This window comes from Rutilus rutilus (genome assembly GCF_951802725.1).
Source record: "Rutilus rutilus genome assembly, chromosome: 8".
NCBI classification, from domain to species: Eukaryota; Metazoa; Chordata; class Actinopteri; order Cypriniformes; family Leuciscidae; genus Rutilus; species Rutilus rutilus.
In genome coordinates this window covers 31,585,214-31,608,432 of record NC_140222.1, presented here as the reverse complement: position 1 = coordinate 31,608,432, position 23,219 = coordinate 31,585,214, and the positions used below count along the sequence as shown (strand labels likewise).

Genomic DNA, 23,219 nt, shown 5'->3' with positions numbered 1-23,219 from the left:
CATTTTTATATGTCAATTCTGTCAATTCAAACAATAAATGTCACTGTTTAATGTGGTGTAGCAGATCACTGTAGATGCTTGCACGTGAACCTACCATCTCTTCCTCTTTACTACAAGTTATAGCATGACGTGAACATGAATGAACATCAGAAGGTATGTTGGACGAAACAACTTATCACGTAATCACTCAATCGGTGTTTCAACCGCGGCAAGACGTCAGTAAATCAGCAAGTAAACAATGTCACGTAACGTTACATTTACCCTAGGAAAGCCATTCAAGTTTACCCTGGTAATTCAGACTTTTTTTTTTTTTTGCTCCGCGAGTTACTCTGGTGTCAAGTAATGATGCTCATTAAATATGCCCCTCGATCTGAGCTTCACCAATCACATCGGGTTATCTGAAATAGGCGGGCCAGAGGCGAGCTAAACAGATGACGACAGCGCTGCGACGTCGAAGTCATTAGTAAACATTGCAAGATGGCTATGGATGAATACCAGTTGTTTGAAACGGCTTTGGCCGCTACAATGAACGAGTTAGACTTGGCTTTTTATCTAAAACAGGAACAGAAGACGCCGCTCGAATCGTTCCTTTGCAAGAAGGACGTTTTTGCTGTTTTGCCGACCGGATACGGCAAGAGTCTAATCTACCAGTTCGCTCCGCTGGTAGCTAAGCATATGTGGTTTGTGATTGGTCGTAATGTTATCCAATTGCGTGCAGTGAGATTTTCAAACGCATGCTTGGTGCCGCCCCTCGAGCTGGCCGATTTTCCTTAGTCGAGGCCAGACCATTAATCTTTTAGATTTAAGTCTGGATTTCCAGGCTAATTCAAGTTTTTATTACAGCCACAATTTAAATGTTTATATTTCAACAACAGATTAATATATCAATAAAAAAGTTGAATTTAAATGCAATTCATTTTTTATAAACTCAATTTTTATTTAAGCATTGACTATTAAATCAAGTTTCCTTTTGCTTTCGTATTTTGGGTAAAAGAAAACAGTGCAAAAGATTTCGGTGCATCACTAGTAACTGGTGTTGACAGCCACTCACTTGATGTGGGCGGGATTCCCGGTCAATGAAGTGTTCCTCTTTTACACCCCTCTGGGCTTTGTACTGCTCCAGATCCTCGCCCATCTCCACATGCTCAGGGTTGGCCTGGAAATACGTATGAGCAGCAGACACAGCTTTGTCCAGTTGCCCAAGCTGTTTCAAACAAAGAGAACACAGAAACGTTTTTAAGAAATGAACTCTGGAGGCCCTTTCTTGTCGCAATTTTGAAATGTACTATTCAAATATTGAGAAATTACATTGCCAATATGTCAAATACAAGTTGAAATTGCGAGATCATGTCCCAAATGCAATTATATGTAAGAAATTACCACATCATGGTCTTCTAGTAATAAAAGAGACAACTATGTACCACAACTACATGACAAATCATTATCAGAGTTAATAGAAACCCTGTTAAACAACATAGAACAACATGGTATTACCAGTTCGGACAAGCATAAAAATGTATTCTGGTCTGAACTGGTCCTTTCAGAAGTCATGCTCATCTTGGCCTCTAAAAGGCTCTTTTTTGATCAATAATATTACTAGAAGAAAAAAAGTCAAAACAAGTTGACAGAAGCCATCAGCTGTTATTTTTCAGCTTTTATGAACTGCAGACCTCAAATCTGTTCGGCAGATCTTGGATTGTCATCTGTTTCTTTAATCCTTCACAGGATCAATATATTATATGAAAAAAACTCTGTTTTAAGTTTATACTTAATGACTCATTACAAAACAATGACAAAGTTGATGATTTCACAGAAGAAAAACAACAACAGTATTGCATGGATCTTCTGGAATGTACTACAACAAATCACAAAATACACCAGAGGGCTATCAACCTCAAGACACTTTTAGGCTCAAACTGATCTTGGTTTCACTTTTGCATATCTTTCAACAAAACATTCTCAAACAAGTTCCATGGACCACATTATATGGTTGTTTATTATTCTTTATAAAGCATCCTTTGGTCACTATTTGCTATTGTTGTGTGTAAAAGAGCAGCTTAGATATTTCTCAAAATATCTCCTTTTGTGTTCCACAGAAGAAAGTTAAGTCAGGCAAGTTCGCAACGAAATGAGACAGTGATGACAAAATTTTCATTTGTGTGAACTTTGAGAGACCATGGTGTGATCACATTTACCATTTCGTAAAACGAATCGAATCTTGCATTTTCAGTCATCCAGTCATTTCAATAGAAATACACGCAATCTGGAATTGTTCATGCAATATGAAAGCTTCTTCGTTTGAAAGTGACTTACTGTGCAACATACATCCCTACACTATTGATAATAGACAGTGGACCTTTTTTGCAAATGAAAATTTGACGTAATTTTTATAATGTGACTGCACCTTTAGTACAATGTTATGTAGCTTCTGATGTCTCCAGATACAACCATAGATGGACCAATGCACAGTAGAAAGGATGATCCTGAATCAACCGCCTCTTTTTTCCTTCTCTTTTGAGACTCAGCCAAGGTTTGGTCTTTTATCTGCTACGGAATGAGGCAGGGAGGCTAAAAGCTTAGGAGGATATGCTTGGTTACCTCTGAAAGGCCAAAGAGCAAGCTGGCGTCGACTGCATTCCTGTGTCTTCTTTCTACCACCCCCTCGTCCACACGCACTCTCGTGTCCCCATTGCGAATGGATTGCAAAGACCCTGATTGGATATGGGGGGTATATTTGTTGCCCATCCAAATGCTGACCTGTCTGATTTTCTTCCTAAGCAGGTCAGATCCCAGGCTTGGCCCCTCTGATCCGACTGTGGTGTTCAGTCACCTGGCCAGTTTAGCCCACATGCGGTACAGTAAGCTATCAAAAAATCCTCATGCCCTGACAAATCCTGTAATCGTCACTGAACAGTTACCAAAGAGTTCACAAGAGGTTATTGGAAAATGGCCCAGTCAGTCACAAAAGCGCAAACACAGCTAGGAATTAGCCTGGCTCGGCACATTGTCTGCTCACATTCACATCTCGCGCAGCTGCATCTCAATTTTATTTACCAAAAACTTGCATTTCTGAGACTTCAAAGGTTTAAACCTCCAAATTTTGTTGTATTCATATGCGTTTGATGTTTTTATATAAAATCGTTGCCTCACAAATACTAGTCATGTTTCACTCTGCAAAAACCTGGTAGACAAAGGGAAGTAGAAGCACATGACTCTTTTACAACCAGCATATTTTAAGTGAATGAATGTTTTGAAGAAGCTAGTTTTCTTTGCAGTACAAAAACCTCCTACGCATGGTCTTAACAGCTTTAAACAAGAACTGTTCCTTAAGGCCTTGTGAACATTGCAAATGACTTTTCTTGCACAATTTACACATCTAAATGCAGCTTGTGTGTGTATTACAAGGTCATTCCGCTGTGTTATAATATTATGTTGGCATAAACTAACATTATACAACATATTATAACCTCACATAGCTTAACATAACATACAAACATAACATAAGCTAACCTAACATAAACCTAACAAGATAACCTAGGCCTATATAACATGTGCATACAACATACAAGCGAACCTAACATTACAACTTATAACATATAAGGTAACCTAACATAAGATAAGATAACCTAAAATTATATCATACAACCTAACATAAGATAACATAACTTAACATTACAAATAACATAACATATAACAAACAAACATAACATGCAACCTAACATAACCTGTAACATATAAGCTACCCAGACATAATTTAACATAACATAACATAACATATAACATAAGCTAACCTAACATAACAAAGAACCTAACATAACATTCAATATAACATAACAAACTGTAGCATATATGCTAACATAACATACAACTTAACATTACAACATAGCTATAACTGTATAAGCTAACCTGACATAACAAAGAACTTAACATAACGTATAACATAAAAGCTAAAATAACATCACATAGAACCTAACATAAAAACCTATAACATATAAGCTAACATAACATTACATGCAACCTACCATAACCAAATCTATAACATAAGCTAACATTATAAAGAACCTAACATGACAACCTATAAATATAACATATACGTTATCCCAACATTAAATAATACATAACATAACAACCTATAACATTATAAGTTACAATAAAATAGCATACTACTTAACCTACCCTAACCATAAAAAATGGGGTCATACTGTTAGTTTTAGAGACATGAAATAGTGTCACATGTTTGTCTTTAAATGTGCGCTAGGGTTAATTAGCTCGACTGAAAGAGTAGCTGGAATAACATCTAAACAAAGACTGAGCCTGTTGCTAGCGAGTCCTCTGAAAACATATTTTAGCTCACTTCTAAATTACTTCAACAGGTGGTTCTGCAGCTGTTCACTGTACAGTTACACAAATCCATAGTGCTGGCTTTACCAGATATTCTCAGTAAAACTGATTACATATAAACCTTTAATATGCGTAAAAGAAAAAAAATCCCTTCATTTTATATCAAAGGGATACACCCCCATAAACAAACAGTGCGCAAGACGTTGAAAAAAAGTAAAAACCAAACAACATGAACCAGTAGTTTGTTCCAAATTGCATAAACAGACTTCAGTTAACATTCGAGACTTTCGGGTAAATACTTTCCAGAGAGCACCTGTGGCCCTCGTAACTGCTCTTTAATATAGCCCACACCACCGAAGCTTTTTTCCCTGCATCTCCAGCCAGAGTTTAGAAACCATTTACTCACTGGCTGTAAAAACAACCAAAAAAAAAAAAAAAAAAAAACCCATCATGATTGATGTGGGATACAGTCGAAGCCAAGTCAAGTTTTTTTCAGATGAAGAATGTCAACAACATGTTAATAGGACTGCATATGCTTTTATGTACTGAGAAAACCAAGCTGTTTGGTGGAGATTTAAAGAATGTTTTAGGTGTTAACAAGAAAAGAGAGCATCCATTAAAGTGCTCTTCTTGGACTAAGTGAACTACTCTAATGTCTAATTAATTTGTTGTTGGAGCTATTAGTATTCATAATACACAATGCTAATTTAACTTTTAAATGTCCTTTTACTATAAGTATTATCATAGGGCATTTACAAATGCTATTATTCTTGGGTTAGAGACTGGATGAATAAACCTGATTTGTTTACAACTAAATATTCAATAATGAATAAAACTCAATTGTCAAATAGCAAATGAAAACATATAGTTTAATCAAAGGATAAGCTAATATTTAACATGTTCAAGCAGAACATATTGTCTGAACAGTGTTATGGCTTAAAGCTGAAAACTGCCATTGGCCTGTTTTCACTCAACACTAAGCAATAGAGAAACCACAAGAATCTGTTCAAATGCACCAGAATCCCTATATTAAATCCAATGTGTTTACAAGAGGGGTTGATTTAGTTGTGTCTATTTTTCTAACTTCACATTAACCGTAATTCAATCACAAACATGTTTAGAGTTTATAAAACTTAGCCTAGCAATAATAACAAGAAATAGTGGGAGTTTTGTATTTACAGAAGTAGTCAGTTTTAAAATTATATATTATTTTCAGAAATATAAACAGCTGAATTTATTGTATTTTCAAATTCAAATGCCTTGTCCATTTTACATTTGTCCAAGTACAATCAACTTGGATGTTTAAGTCATTTCAACTTAAATTACATTAAACTGACTTAAAAAAAAAATTAGTTGAATCTTGTATAACTTGAAAATGACTAAACTTATTTTGATGAGTTAAAGTGATGTAAAAAATATATCTTGTCATAACTTATTGATCATATGTTTTATTGAGCAATGCACTTATTCTATTTTATTTGGAAAACATCCACGAAATGTGACTGGTCTTTCCTTTCTTGCATCTACAGCCATCCATCTGCTTTAAAATAAGAGGGTACCTAAAACTTTAAAGCCAAAATGTCATTTCTGTGCCACTAAAATGACCGAACATAACTGCATTTTTTTCTCTCAAAATACTACACTCGTCTTCAAACTGAACTGAGCTATTGTGACACAAAACATCAGGCTGCAATAGTCACTAATAGATTTCAGCTATGAGGAAAAATCCACTTTCTCCACCTAATTATTATTTATCCCTGTCTTTCTTCACCTCAGCTAAAACCTCGAAGTCAAACGGCTGTAGGGCACGTAGGACACGTGCTGCAGAAAACAGCCCAGACTTGTGGGAATCCTGTGGATGATGTCATACGTCTGGGGCGTGGCCTGTGCTGACACACACTAGCCCTTTTCTCTGTGCCTCGGGCCACACCCACTCCACACACATCTTGGTTTAATAAGGTAATGTCTGAGGAATGTCTTCAAAGCAGGATGGAACAGACAGCCTCTTTCATTAGAGCGAAAACAAGAAGACATGGCATAGCTGGAAAAAGTAAAGAGTAAAAATAGGCCTACAATAATCCAGCTACTGTATGCCACCGCTCAATGGAAGTCTGTGAAGGTGGGATCTGGTATTTAGATGGTTTCTTTGGTCGTTTCTTGTTTAGATGAGGTGTTTGTCTGTAGTTGATTTGTTTGTACATAATTAGAGGGAAGTTAGTTGATTAGAAGTTAGATAAAAGGTCAGGACTGACTTTCTTTGGTAAACAGTACTTCTGTTGTGTCTGAAAGAAAACCTTCAGACAATAACATCCCATACTCCTTTAGAGGTTTCAATTTATCAATAGTTTTTGTATTTGGTATCATGACCTAACAACGAACAATACTTTTACAGCATTTATTAATCTAGATAGTTATTTCCTACATGCAGTCATGTGAAAAAGAAAGTACACCCTCTTTGAATTCTATGGTTTTACATATCAGGACATAATAAAAAAAATCATCTGGTCCATGGCGGGTCTTAAAATTAGGTAGATACAACCTCAGATGAACAACAACACATGACATATTACATCGTGTAATTATTCATTTAACAAAAATTAAGTCAAAATGGAGAAGCCATGTGTGACAAACTAAGTACACCCCATGATTCCATAGGAATTAAGAGGGTAAGTAACTGTCAGGTGCTGCTGTAACAACTCCCAATATTAGCAAGATTACACAAACACAAATAAATACGGTTCCCCCTTCACGTGCAAATTTAGTGTATTGTATCCACCAATCATAACATAGTCCCAACCTTTTCACACAACAATGATAGATGCAGGATGAACAAAGTCTCAGTGTCTATATGATCCGATAGTCTCTCCAATATCAGCTGAAGCAAATATCTCTTACCGAGTAAAAAAGTCTGTCCCAAAAAGATATTCCAACGCTCACAGTGACGGGTCCAATTGTATAACCAAACAGTCACGAAACACTCCAAAAAGCACAGATAAATCCAGCCAGCGATTGCAGCAAACTTGGAGATACACCTGTGCTGCGTTTCAATTCGCATACTTATACTACACCCTAAAAGTATGTACTCTTTTTGTGAAGAAAAAGTAGATACTTTTGAGTGTGTAGCAAAAAGTAGACAAGCTTTGGGACGTACTATCACGTCACACAATTGCGTCTTTAACGGTTGCTCTCTGTCGTATCCTGTCACAGTAAACTGGCCTGTCAATCATCTTGTCACAGTTAAAATCCTCCACATTTCATTTCCAACCGTATCGGAGAAAAATGCAGAAGCACGTTGATCTGCAGTCCACTCTAATTGGTTTCATTGGAGACTCTCCTCATATTAATGCATAACGATGCATTTAAAAGTGAATGGCCAAACAGATCTTTATAAAAGTCCACATTGTTATTGCAGATGAAATATAACACGGATAACATTAAATACATATTTTTTTGGCAGGTTAAACTTTGATTAGTCACTCAAACCTTTATCTAAACCGCATATCCGCCATGTTTAGTAGTTTCTTAACACTTTTTACTCTTGTTTGTAGTTCCTCCTCCAAAAAGCAATGGGTTGTGGGCAACATTAGCCTTTAAAGTGTGCACGGATCCACACTTCGAATATCCACTGGAAATAGTAGACCATCCGGGGACTTTTGGCATACTCTTTTCAAAATACTATGCTTTGGGACACACTTATTCTAATCTCACATACTGTTTAGGATGGATAGTATGGACATTGAGACGCAGGGCTGGTAAGGCCTGCTGTTCAACCATTGGAAAATGGTCCCCAGTAGAACAAAGTCTCTCAACAACAGTTCCTACCCCTCTATATACTGAATCATGGGTACTAAATACATTCACCAGACACCAAGAGGAAACAGGAAGTTACAAGCAAGTCCAGCACAGCATTTTGGGAAATGGAGTTAATATAACATCATAGTTTAATCAGTTATGAGATAAAGACTTGACAACCTTAATCCTTTTCACTTACATATATTACTGACATGAATGAAATATTAATATGTAGAGGTGCTACACTGCTAATCAAAAGCTCTTTATTAATTGATCATTAGCAAGTGTAATCAACTCTATAAAAGCAGAAGTTTTATCAGTTTGCTGGTCTGGAGTATTCAGGTGTGTGTTGACACAATGCCAAGGAGGAAAGACATCAGCAATGATCTTAGAGAAGCAATTGTTTCTGCCATCAATCTGGGAAGTGTTATATGGCCATTTCCAAACTATTTGAAGTCCATTATTCTAAAGTAAGGAAGATTATTCACAAGTGGAAAACAGTTGCCAATCTTCCCAGGAGTGGACGTCCCAGCAAATTCACCCCAAGGTCAGACAGTGCAATGCTCAGAGAAACTGCAAAACACCCAAGAGCTACATCTCATACTCTACAGGCCTCAGTTAGCATGTTAAATGTTAAAGTTCATGGCAGTACAATTAGAAAACGATGGGACAAGTATGGCATGTTTGGAAGGGTTGCCAGGAGAAAGCTTCTTCTCTCTAAAAATAACTCGGCAGCATGGCATAGGTTTGCAAAGTTGCATCTGAACAAAACTCAAGACCTCTGGAACAATGTCCTTTGGGCAGATGAGACCAAAGTGGCAAAACCAGCATATCAGCATAAACACCTCACACCAACTGTCCATCACACTGATGGAGGGTTGATGATTGTTTTGTTTTGCAGCCGCAGGACCTGCTGGGCACCTTGCAGTCATTGAGTCGACCATGAAGAGTCAAATGTGAGGTCATCTGTCCGACAGCTAAAACTTGGCTGATATTGGGTCATGCAACAGGACAATGATCCCAAGAACACCAGCAAATCTAATGAATGGCTGAAAAATAAAATAATCAAGGCGTTGCACTGGCCCACTCAAAGTCCAGACCTCAACCTGACCTCAACCTCACTGAAATGAAGCTGTTCTAAAGAATAGTGGGCCAGAATTCCTCCAGAGCGATGTGAGAGACTGATAAAATCATACAGAAAACGATTACTTCAAGTTATTGCTGCTACAAGCTATTGAATCATGGGGTGTACTTTCTTTTACACATGGAATCTCCATTTTGGCTTAATTTTTGTTAAATAAACAATGACACGTGTAATATGTAATGTGTTGATGTTCATCTGAGGTTGTATCTACCTAATTTTAAGGCCTGCTAAGGACTAGATGATTTTTTATTTTGTCCTGATACGTAAAACCATAGAATTTAAAGAGGGTGTACTTTCTTTTTCACATGACTGTACTTCAATTTATACACATTTCAAATTGTATAAAATAAAAAAAGTTTGTCTTTTGAATGAAAAATGGCTTCCTCTGCTATTCACTGTCGCTTAGCAACCAATACATGTAACAGTAGCAGCTCTTGGCATTTGATCCAAAGTGCAAATCTTATTGGTTGGCCAGTTTTGTTTGCAGTGCAAAAACTGTTGCATTGACGGCATGCGAACGCCGTTTTAAACACACGTTTTAACCAATTTAAATGTTTATTGGACCAAATTTTCACACCAAACATTTATCTTGGTGTGAACAGGCCTTCAGACTTCCAATTGAGGAGGTTCATAAAACCTGGAGAAAACTATCCATTAGCATTTCCATTCATCTCATAGCAGTTTCTCGGCTGATTGAGGGAATTGTATCTCATTTGTATGCAAGCTCACCTCTCTTCCCAAACCCATCCCACCATTTCCTTTCACTTTTCTCACTTCTACGAATCCCATTAAAGGCTTAAAAGGCCCATAAAATAGTAATAGTTCTATAAATCATGGTAGGCAGCTTTCCTAAAATTTCCTGTTGCATTAGGGGAGACAAGTTTTATGTTATGGATGGAGTTAAAATTCTCTTGAAACATCATCCAGCTTTCACTCGATTATAAAAATCTACCCAAAATGTGATAAATGCACACAGTTAATAGTCCTCAACATCTTTTGCTCCAGCACTTCATTTTTCATGTCACTCCGTAGGATCTCTTGGCCCGGAGCGGAGGGGTGAGTCAGAACTCCCTCCACATCCTCCACATTCCTGCGGAGCCCTAGGCCTGAGAGAGGGCAGCGCCCTCGGATCAGCGCGCCCGGACTCACGCTGACCTCCTAATGACCAGACTCCCCACTGGAGAACGCAGGGAACATTTGATCAAAAAACAACCTAATTCATCTCTAGTTCAAACACGAGCCTGATGCGAACTTGCACTCACCCTCCGTCAGGCGCTTTTTTTACGAGCTGAATCCGTTTCAACTTGTGAAGCTTTATTCAATATACATCACAAAGCACTTTTTCCTTTACGAATGAGTTCCTCTAGAGGTCAAAGACCCTTTTACGGCCTTTGTTCCAGTGAGGCATATCAGTGCGCCATTTAAACGATTGGAAACAGAGCGAGATGGGGAAGCTGTACTAAAAAGTTCAATCTAAAGCAGGCCTGGACTTTATAAAGGAGGCTGTGACTTCACAAAGCTGCCTTTCATTCTCCCACGAAAGCACCAGCACCCTCGATTTTCCTCCCTGGAGGTCTGCGCACTGCATTTTGTCATGTTGCGGATGCCCATCTACATCTTTAGCTCTGTACTGAGTGCATGAAAACTGAGCAAAGATTACTGTATTGGCCTTGCCAGGTGTGAATGCTCATGAACAACCCTTATAGAGGCCCCAAAGAATTCTGGGAACCCTGAGGTTCTGGGTGCCAAGTGATGAATGATTTGTCCACGGTGTTGTTGACAAGTTTTTAATGCAAAGCAAACTCAAAGTAAACCCCAGGTATGGCTCAGGTTTCTCTAAGTCCATGGGATATTTTTCTTCTGTTTTATCTTTCAATGGGAGAAAACCGTACAAAGTTTTGGCAGTTGCCATTATTATTCTTTTTGTTTGCTTTGAAGACTTTTCACAAAGCAACATAAACATCCCGTCTAACAGAAAAGTTAGTACAGTTAAGCCTGGATTCAACTTCCCACGCAACAAATATTGTGAGTGCGATGAGCACTGGCAAGTTTCCAGTGTCAAAACGATTTGCCAGTCCACACTGAACGTGAAACTGCTGTGCGACGTGACAACTTAACAGCCAATTAGAAAATATTTGATGCTTAATTGAGTGCATTAGTGCCTGTCCAATTTTGGATTTTTCCCATTCAATCACAGGTGAATCACAACATTACAAATTTCACATTTTCAAACCAGACAAAATGTTCAAGACTGTGTACATAAAGGCTTTAATAAGGGAAATAACTACAATCCCATGAAGCACTGTAAATGATTGTTAAAAAATGACGTAGAGTCAGTTATATATTTTTAAGGAGAAAATAAATTAGGTTTTTACTTTTGGACTAATGAGATTTCGCAGTGGTGCGGAAATAGAAACAAACGTTTGCCAAAATATGCCGTTTCTCAAAGCATTCTCCACTTGCACTTGGTTACGACAAGGTGATTTATTTTCAATTAAAATAGGAAGATCTTAAAGGTTAAGGGACCCACGTTTGGTGCACTATGGATACATTCGGAGTTGGCCTGTGCTAACATCGCCATAAACCAACAAACGAATAGGTTTGCCAAACCTCATAACACTAAACTTTTTAAAAACCTCATATATTAGCCTGTTAAAGATGCATAATGCGGAATGTTGTAATAGTTTTGCCTTGTAGATGGCTTTGTTTCAGTTATTTCATTAGCAATGATCTACTAAAGCAGCTCAACTTGAATTAACGAACATTAACAGGCCTTAAAGGGATAGTTCACCCAAAAATAAAAATTCTGTCATCGTTTACGATGTCCGCAATCAAACAGTTGACGACAGCCATTGACTTCCATATTAGGAAAAAAATACTACGGAAGTCAATGACTGCCGTCAACTGTTTGATTGCCGACATTGTTCAAAATATCTTCTTTTGTGCTCAACAGAACAAAGAAACTCATACAGGTTTGAAAAAACTTGAGGGTGAGTAAATGATGACAGAATTTTCATTTTTAAGGTTAACTAACCCTTTAAGGCCTGTTAATGTATGTTAATTCAAGTTGAGCTGCTTTAGTAGATCATTACTAATGAAACAACTGAAACAAAGCCATCTACAAGGCAAAACTATAACAACATTAACAGGCTAAAATATGAGGTTTTTAAAAAATGTAGTGTTATGAGGTTTGGCAAACCTATTCGTTTGTTGGTTTATGGCGATGTTAGCACAGGCCAACTCCAAATGTATCCATAGTGTGCCAAGCGTGGGTCCTCGTTTCAGATCACAGCATGAGGCAGGTTATTTAACCCAGGGAGAGCGGCGGAGGAGGTGCAGGGGCCTGTTATCTTAGAGGAGTGGAGAGTTTGAGTTTTGACAGTAGCCTGGCTACTAAAACTGCTGGCAGACCCCTGCGAATATTGAGCCAAGTGGAAGCTCCCTTCAGCCCCAGAGCCGCCAAAAGCATCACCACCAGAGATTCATCCCGGCCCCCCGCTGAAGAAAACACCAGCTGTACTCCGGCAAATGGGAATAAATCGCTTTCTAGGGGGCGTTCAGGGAGGTAACCCCTTTCTGAGATGGGATAACTGTTTTATTAAACAGGATGACTTATTAATTTGTTTTTAAAATTATTTTATGGAGGGATTTATTGTTGGAAAGAACATCTGTTTTTTGAGTTTTAGTTACTGTACAAAGTTTCTAACCAAGAAGAGGATCAAACAAATCAATGAATCGTTTAAAGCTGTGAACACACAATAAAAAATCAGTAAAAACAGCCCTCAACGACACATTGTTATGCAGTGACTTGTGTGTTCTGGGTGGTTGTTAGAGCATTTACTGATCAATATTTACATCTTGAGTGTCAAAGGTTCAACGCAGCCACATTTCTAGTCTGCTTTCACAACCACTCAGCAAACACACTGATTTATGACTGATGGTGAGTGGTTAATTTAGTAACACTTTGGCTGAAGAGGCATTTCCAAACCAAATCCACTGCACATAAATTACAGCTACAACTAGGAGCCAAACACTGAATATTGCTAGAAAAATACTAAAATGCTAAACCACATGAACGTCAAATGTCGGATCAGAGGTCAGTCTCCCACCGTAACTCGACTCTCTCGTGAACGCGCATATGGCCGTTACCGGAAGCAAGTGATTACAGTTTATAAAGTTTTAAAAAAGGGTATTATTATTACAAAAACCCATTGCTTTGCTTCAGAAGGCATTTATTAACCCACTGGAGTCGTATGGCAATTGTGAAAAAAAAAAAAAAAAAAAACATATCTGGCCTGTTACATTATATTGTTTCATAGATGTTTGAATGCATTTAAAATGGAAACGTTTACCCACAATGCATTTACATTCAGTGAAAGCAGGAGCAAAATCCACATGAACCAAAAGAGATCTGTTGATTTTTCCAACGAAGGCAACAGAATCAGCTTTGAGGGAGATGGAAAAATAAGCAGAAATAACAAAAACACAACTGCTCTGATGACCTCTACCCTGCCAGAAATGAGTCGGATCAAAGGGGCGCAAGTTAAGTTTGGCTTGTCATATTTTTATGAGAGGCGAAGGACATGATAATGGAGGGTGGCAGGGGGCGGTGGAAACATAACAGGTCATCTCTGATTACACTGTGTGTCAATAGGTCAGGGGTCCTAAACCTGCTGGGCTGGGTATGGAGCAGTCAAGAATCCAAGGACGTTTGATCTGGGATGGTTGCGAAAGGTCACGCCTGGCAGGATCTGACACACTCCTCTTGTAAAAACAAGCAGAAAGACAATTGCACTGACCAACCACACTGTAGAAACAAGGGATCCTAACGGCTTATCTCCAAATAATTATTTCAATTCAAGTAGACATTTAACAGATACTTTCATCCAAATAACATTACTCTCACTTATGTTTAAGTACAACTAACCTTTAATTTTACAATTGCAGCCAGTATTTTCTGTAACCATCCAGTAGTTTTATTCGTTATAACTTACGATTCAGGACTTATCCAATGTACCAATCTATTAGCAAAATAGCTATGTGCTAGATTTGTGGATAGGTTAGATGTATTAACATCGAGTTGGAGTTCGTGCAAAAAATGATAAATTAAGCAAATACATATTTTTTCTGTTTAAATAAACTGGTTTTATACAACTTAGTGCGCCCCAAGTCATTATTTGTCATGCTAAATAAATATGCTAATGCTAATGTATGCACAGAGCTCTCACGCAAACATAATTTTCACTGTTCAGAATCTTAAAATGGACACATTTTCTTGTCATCCACCAAAACCAAACTACTAACTGACACATCTCAACACTTCATGGACAGAAAGCTGAATCCAGAATCCAGAGAATGACGAAGCCGCATAAGGGATATATTCTCAGCTAATGCTTGATGTACAAAATATGATGGCAGTTATTTTATTTGGCTTTGTTTCACAAGTTAACAAATATAAAGCTTTTACGAAGTATATTTTGTACCATCCACATTACACAAGACTATTCGTCGCTGTAGCAATACCACACTGATCGCATCCATATGTTAATGCTGATTCAAGGAAATGCAATGATCTTGTGCATCCCATGAGAATATCTCCATGTCTTTGCAAATCTGGCTTTTGCAAAAGCAAACACTTAAGCAGAAGTAAAATTATACATGTTTATGTGGTACATTTGGTTTTCATCCTGTCGTTTCATAAAAGTAGACACATTCCTTCATTAAAAGCATCATCTGCTCTAGTGGTAGAAACTTTACTACCGGTATGTATGTTGAGGATATAAATAGAACTGATTTTAATGAGTTAGCTGAAAGTCATAAGGACTCAATTAAAAGATACATTTGACTTCATCTTGAAAGAGGGGATGTCTTTCCTCTCAAAGAAAACTTTGCCAAATAAAACATTGTTAACCTGACTCAGTCTTGGTTGCATGATGATGAAAAGCATGTGATTTTTAACAGATGCTTAAGTAGATTGAGGCTGATATCCATTTGATAATAAAAACAGACATTATTCTTAATCAGAAAACTCCAGATGTACTAACATTTTTAAACATTTTAATATCTTTTTCATGAAGCGACAGAGAAAAACAAAGTTTCTGCTCAAAATGATCTCAGATGCAGATCCCTGGTTCAGGAAGGAAGGATAAATAAATCTATATTAGGTTATACAAAGCTTCTTGCTGTGGATCTCCCCAGAGTCTTGTAAACCAAAAGAGCTCGAAAGACTAAAAATGTCATCTCCTTGTTTACCCAGACTCTGAAACAAGACCTCACTGTTTCAGTTTAATTGGCAGATTTGTTTAGCAAAGACAAATCTTCTTGAGTATACATATTTATACATAAGGGCTACATCAACTTCATTATCTCAGCAATATAGAGTTGGATGCTTCCAACAGGGGGGAAGGGTTTCAGTTTCTTACAGCAAGACTTTGCATGGACAAATAAACATCCCACGACATTCCTTAGCTATAAAGTGGCATGGCATTTGTGAGTTGAGGGTTTACAATTACGCAGCTGTTAAATGTAAAGCAGAGATCCTTTTGTTCATGTTGAAATAAACTGCAGCACAAATGCTGTAACACATCTGTTCCATACGGAAAAGTTTAATTATATAGTGGATAAACACTATTCCAGTGTACAAAGCCCTTGATTATTAAAACGCAGACATCAGAGGTGGGTTTATTCCAAGTCAGTAAACTGCAGTCCTCAAACTGTAAATAGCTCTGGTTTAAAAACGGGGTGCTGAGCAGGTTTGCAGAAAACAATCTTGAGGTGTTGGCTTACGCCCCTGATGGTTTTAAACTATTTATAAAAGGTGTTCAGAGCTAGAGATTTTCCACTTGACTTAAACTATAAAATGCAAAATAGTTCTAATAAAAGCCTGAACACATCTGCCCAAGTGAAAACATTGACAAGAGATGCCAGAGTCTATTTATAATTGAATTTTAGAGCTTGTGGTTTTACCAGTGGCAAACGCTGATGAAAGAGGGCTTTCAACAAGCCCTGGAAAGTCATGTCTCAAATCTTTGCTTGGCATATTTTTTTTGCAATCTCCTCATATACTGAAACAAAATGGTAAAATAAACCAAATTTGGATTTCCTGAAGGAAATGACAGCACTTAAAAGGCAGCACAAAAAAACAGTTTTTGCTAAAATGATCCAAAACCGAAGAAAGTTCTGTTCTAAAACCTAATTGGCTGCCTAATTAGTATTTTAAGGCGTCATAGGCACACTCACAACACAAAGCTTGTATAGGAACGAACATTATTCTACCTTTTAAGAGATTTAAACTAGATTCTTAAGCAGCAACTAGCTCATTGAAAATATTAATTTAAGATGGCAGGAGTCAAGAGAAATGATGTTTCATTCAATAAGTAGTAATAGTCCAGTCATTTTATGAAAAAAGGTTGAACAAATTGCAACAGAAGCAAACTCAACTGATTTTGTATCCTCAATATGTCCTGAGTAATGAAAAAAAAAAAGCCCAGAAGGATCCCATTAAGGGAAAGTTTCGAAAAAGACCCAAATATAGCCTATTCATACGCCTATTAATTATTTTTCTTACGTAAATAGGGTAAAAAATGTAACCTTTAGATATCACCATGAAAATTACTGAGTTGATTACTTACATCAAGACAAACAAAAAGTTTTTTTAAATGGTTTGTTAACATGGACAAACGGTGCATAATCTAATTACGCATGTGCTAATTTGCATAAATACCACAACAGGTCTAAACATTGGGTATAGCCAGGTGAAAATGTCTTGTTGAATCTTGTTGACACATAACAATAAATATGTTAAGGTCTGAATGTAACAGATTTAGGCTACCCATGAACATTAATACATAGAGGCAGGAAGAAGTACTTTAGACTTTATTAATTATTATTGCAGAGATGGGGTTTGGGGCTGGGTCCGTGGGACTGTTTCTGGGGATTCACTTTTTATTTTGCCTACCTTTTGTCTTCTGCATTCTCCTTACCATTGTCTCCTGTTCTTCCCTCAGACTCGTCCCCCAGAAACAGTCCCACAGACCCAGCCCCAAACCCAATCTCTTAAAAATGAATAAAGGCTGGTTTCTAAAGTACTTCTTCCTGCCTCTATGTATTAATGTTCATGGGTAGCCTAAATGGGTTCCATTCAGACCTTAACATTAAGTATTTTACTGTTATGTGTCAACAAGATTCAACAAGACATTTTCACCTGGCTAGACCCAATGTTTAGATCTGTTGTGGTATTTATGCAAATTAGCACATACGTAATTAGATTATGCACCGTTTGTCCAAGTTAACAAACAATTTAAAAAAACTTGTAATACATTAATGTTTGTCTTGATGTAAGTAATCAACTCAGTAATTTTCATGGTGATATCTAAAGGTTAAAATCTTTACCCTATTCACGTAAGAAAATGAATGAATAGGCGTATGAATAGGCTATATTTGGGTCTTTTTCGAAACTTTTCCCTAATGGGATTCTTCGGGGCTTTTTTTTTCCTTACTCAGGACATATTGAGGATACAAAATCAGTTGAGTTTGCTTCTGTTGCAATTTGTTCAAGGTTGACCCCCATTTTGGCTTAAAATGACTGGACTATAAGTATAATTAAGTACAAGTGTTGATTAAAAGTCTATTTATGTGGGTTATGTACTGTATATATGCATTTATGTATAAAACTTTTTTGGTCGTTCATTTACACAACAATGCCGTTTTGAGGGCCTGAAAAAGCAAACTTTTGAAAACGGGTTTCAAAGTGAACAGGACAGTTATCAGTTCGGTGACTACAAAAACGCGAGTTTGTGAAACCGGTGACGTCATGCGCATGTGTAAGACACCCCACAGGGTGAAGTTGCGGGAAAGCTTCTTTCCCTCCTGTCCTTACTTAACATTTGTTCCTTCTCCCCCCACTCCTTCTTCTCTTCACAGAAAGATTATATAAAAATTATAATGTTCTATGTCAATTCAAGTGAATTAACAACAGTCATGTTTGGTATCATTTAAAATGACTCTGTGTGACTGGTACAATGGTCTCATCTCCACAGAAGTAAACCAAATGGTAATAAGGGTTTAGAGATACTTTGTTTACTGGGTGTGCACTTTTTCCCAGTGTCCTTCATCCAAAATACCTCCTGTTCCACGACAAGGTGTGATCTCCCTGTGTCTATAACTCTAGTCAATGCAAATTCCTATTGTAAGTTCATTCCCCACATTGGGGGATGTTTTGTCTTGGTCGGAGTACTTAAAGAAATTCTTCAAGAGGCCCGGGGGGATTTTGTAGCCAGATCAACCCGTGATGCTGAATGTCCAGACACTCAGCATTATGTATTTTTCTAATGTCAGGTACATCTTTTACTCTTTATCTCTGATCATTTGATGTTATTGTATTGATTATCTTTGAATTGGATATGTAATTGGCATGATACGCTTACCTGACTAACAATAAATTGTTACATTTGGATATATTCTGACTAACTCTGAAATTATTAACTCTAGTAGATTAAGTTAAGTCCATAACACCACAATTCTACGGTCAGGTTAGTAAACGGACTGAAATCCAGCTTAGGTGGAGCAGAGAAGCACACCGACTGAAATTTCAGAGATCCGACATTAGTAATGTATACTTAGAACTGTAGAGGCTAACAATGAGTTTTCCGTTGACAACAGTGCTGTTAGATCAATCTAAATAGGGTGAGCCTCAACCTCTAATTATTCTATAGTATTATTCTAACTAAGTGTGCGTGGGAAACCACTACATGATTATACAAAGTTACCATTAGAAGTAGTTAAGTTGGTCAGCTTGGTTCTATGATAATGGTCGTGGCCTCTGGTTAGATATAATCTTACCTTAATTAAGTGTGTTCAGATCTATGGGGACTAAAAAATATATTCTAGAATGAGCAAAGTGGAGTACGGTCGTCTAGGATATTAGTCAATCGCCTTTGTATAATGACCGATGCTGACAGGGATTGTTTTGACAACATTGTTGTATGTACGCGAAAAACGCAAATGAAAAAGTTTTCAGTTTTTAGTACATTGTTGTCGTGTAAACGTACCCTTACACCAGAATGGATGGACAAAAAACAGCCTAAACCTTGTTTCCAGATTTTGGGGACCTGCATGCTCAGACCAGCTTAAACCAGCTAAGACCAGCAAACCTCCATAGGCTTGTTTATTTTCTTGGTTTTCAACATGACAGGTGAACCCCACAAAAAAAGATGTCAAGAAAATGCTAACAATATTGTTTGTTCTAGAAACATTTAAGAGCGTGTCAAGAAAACATTGCAAATGAACCGTGACCACAAGCATGTGTTTAAAATAGTCCGGGGAGAAGTCTTATCTCTCTCAAGTGCCTCTAAAACACTGCACCCAAAAACAGGTCGCCTATGAACTGCGTTCGTCTGTAACGACTCTACCAGACCTGCGTTCAGTCTACATTTAAGTGAGTGTGACAGTGGACTCAACGCAAATGCTTTCCAGCTACACGCACTTTAACTGGAAACACAATGCACGCTCTCAGCAATTTCTCAGAGACTCGTGATCAAACATTGGTCATGCGCAAGTCTGTTGGCAAACAATGCATGAACTGAGAGAGCACATGCTTGTGGTTGCAGAAACAGACTAGCATGCGTTTACATCATCCGCCACCCAAATCTGACAGCACGGTACGATCCAGACGAAAATGTGCTGGCGGTTCAGTGCTATTTCCTTTCTGGCCTGTTATACAGGAAAGACTTAAGTACAGCCTGGGCTTTTCACACAGGTGCAGCGATAAGTAAGCATGTTCCATCCTCAAATGCAGCGGTGATAAAAAAAAAAAAACGTGGCTTCATTCCATGCTAATTTTGGGGTCTTGCCTTAAGGGCTGTAAAACACGTAGCCGCCGGAGCCAATAATCTGTAGGTAATAATATAAAGCAGAAAAACATACAAGGTAACATCATGATTCAATATAGACGTCTCGGATGGGTTCTGAGACTCACTGGAGCGTTTCCATTAGTGGACCGTGTAGGAACTACATAAACTTGACTGTGGTCATGATTTAGCCTCAGAGTTCATCTAGAGTTATCCCTTTACAATGATAACCATCTTTAAACATGGACTCTATTTGCGGGTAATGAAATAGAAAATGTCTGTATTCCTAAAATAAGAAAAATAATAGATTGCATTTGCAGTCCACAGAATGGAAGTACTGTACGCACCCGGTTCTGCTCCTTGGCACCAAGGCAAGCACACCCGGTGTGACGCAAAGCCAAATTGGCATAATTAATATGATATAGCATGCTATTATGACCTCAGCATTGAAGTGCCTCCTAAGACACAAATATCGAACCACAACCACAAGCTACATTGTGGCTGCAGCAGTAGGATGATTGGTAAAATTAGTTGAAATGGTTAAACTTGAATGATGGTGTGGTTGAAGGAGGGTTACATTACAGTTATTTCTGGACTGTTAGATCACCCTCATAAAACTTGATGTAGTGTCTAAATGGTTGGTCTATGCGGCTAATGTGGGGGAAGAAAATCCACGTCATCCATATCTTTCTGGTTGCAAACTTTCAAAGTGTCCTCATCAAGCTCAAAGGACCTGGCCTAGACCTGGTTTATATAGTTCATATAAACCACTCAACTGTATTACAAGGTTCAAGGGATTTTGTCCAGGGAACAGTTGTCTCACCCCTTGCCACACATGTCCATCTAATCCCAGTTACGATTATAAGTAAGAAGGTCTTCAGGAATTTAGACTTTTTTTGCATGGAGAGGAGAAATTATGCATCCAACCTGGTTCCACTTTATTTCGATAGTCACTTTAGATGAATGTTGAAGCAAGTTGGATCCTAAAATCTGCATGAAAGTGGCGCTCCAGGACCGAGTTTGGACACCCCTGGTTTAGACACATCGTCCCAAACCACTATGCCCACCCACTCCGAGATCCCGTTTCCATTGGTTGAACTTTCAAATGATGTTGGAAAACACTGCGTCATGATCGTGACGTAATCAGATTCAGGAAGTCTATAGGACTTGGCATTAGCCAATAAGCATGTCACATCACTCCGCGATCTACGCGTTGTCTTATGCTGCATTTGGGCTTGTTTGAGACCACCTGCTCTAAATAAAGATATGCGATCTACTATGGTTTACTAATGTTTCGCGAAGTTAATGGTGCCAAATTGTGGTGCAAAAGCATCATGTGTATACTGTGGAACAATGATCGATTAAGGGAATTTACATAAATTGACATCCCTGGTGTAATTCAGATTGCGGTTTCAATGTTCTATGCTGACAAAAGGGCAAAGTTAACGACCATCCGAATGGCTGAATGGAGCTCTGGGAATATAGGGAAATGGTGACAGGTAGCTTTAGGAATGAGATAATTGGCCTGTGGTTTTGAATTTGAGAGGAAACTAGATAGGACGCATAGTAAAAGCTTAAGAAACATGCCACAAAAGCATTAGTGAGGTAATGGCTGATGTTCCCACTAGGTCAATTGCAGCAGGGCGTTCTTAATTACAGTACAGCTGAATCCGTGACTTTAAATGAATGCGTTCAACTTTCACTGGCAGTCCAAACAGTAAGTCAAAGTAAGCTATGGTTACGGGGTGACATAATATCTGGCTTCTGTGCAAAACCCAGGGGCAGTGGTAATTGTTTTCAAAGCAAATGTGCAAGTTCTGCCCTGACAGTTCTTGGGTGAGGCGTAAAGGAAAAGTTCACAAAAAAATTAAACCATTGAAAATCTTCTTCCCTGTAGCTCTAAAATTTAATTTGGGGATATTAACATTTTGCACATTAAGTAACATTTGTGCCAAATTTTTGTGCCCTAATCATGGAACCGATGCAAATGAAATTCAAGAATGAAACTTTAGCCTGTACGCAATCTGCAGGGCTTTGCAGGAGGGTATTACGGATTTCTCAAACATGTCAAATCTCATTGAGACTTCAGAAGTCTAAAGCCATGAGAGCCTCGGTGAACTCAAGGTAAAGAAGTCTTAGATTCTGGTGTGTGTTCAGAACTGACAGTACAATGATTGAAAACACACCCAGGACACAAAATAACGGTTTCCAGCGCTTCTTTTGTGCTAACATGGTGTGAGAATAAGCAATTAACTTGATGTGTAAGCCTCTGTGGCTCTGTTACAAAGTAGGGATATTCGCAGAAAAGGTCTTCTTAAGAAAAAAATTACTGCCTGCAGCATCAATGAGATCACGAAGACTTTTATAATATCTTTCCAGAGGCAACCTATCATGTCAACTCTGAGGTTTCCCATGACAGAGCATCCAGACCCTTTCAGGGGGTCAAAGCAAAGCAATTCATATGCGTGTTTGAGCTAAAGGCACCTCACTATGAACAGGTTCCCATAGGCAGGACAATCACATAAACCTATAACATCAAACATACTATTTATATGAAAGAACAAATTAGAAAGAATGTTCAAAATGCAACATTTCCTATGGTGTATATATATACTGAGCCAACCGGGAGACTTGACTATTAAGAGATTGAAGATAGATGAGACTACTTAATTTTCCTAAAGCAAAACGGTCTCAAACTGGTAATTTCATACTCACGCTCCAGCTCTTTAATCGATACCACATGCCAAACAACTCAATCAGCGGACTCACTTGAGGCACATGTAACCCGTGAACCACCAACAGGGTCTGGGGATCACTATCAGCCTGACATCTGCTCTAAATGCCCACAGAACGGAACAAATTTCATCATTGCTGCCTATAAAAATTCCTTCTTCATGAAGATATCCCCAGAGCCACCACGCAGAGCTCCCAACCACTCATTAAGATCTGTATTTGTATCACCGTTGGCCTAGTGACTGTTTGTAAGGTTAACTTTGGAAGGATCTGGACCAAATATTCATAGGTATCAAGCCAAACATACAGGTTCTTAAAACTTTAAATGAGTGGAAAGACATTATGAAGAGCACAAATTAAAT

General features: G+C 38.1%; 2 protein-coding genes across 2 annotated transcripts in view; one reads left to right on the top strand and one right to left on the bottom strand.

The window, feature by feature from the left end:
- The window catches only part of LOC311296162 (coagulation factor XIII B chain-like), a 409,206-nt gene that overhangs the window by 43,666 nt on the left and 342,321 nt on the right, over nt 1–23,219 (top strand). The window lies entirely within an intron of this gene.
- p3h2 (prolyl 3-hydroxylase 2) overlaps nt 1–23,219 on the bottom strand; it is a 51,538-nt gene that overhangs the window by 15,389 nt on the left and 12,930 nt on the right. Inside the window, exon 2 of the mRNA XM_084417815.1 lies at nt 1,052–1,204. Coding sequence (XP_084273941.1) covers nt 1,052–1,204 — 153 coding nt within the window. The remainder of the gene's footprint in view (nt 1–1,051; nt 1,205–23,219) is intronic.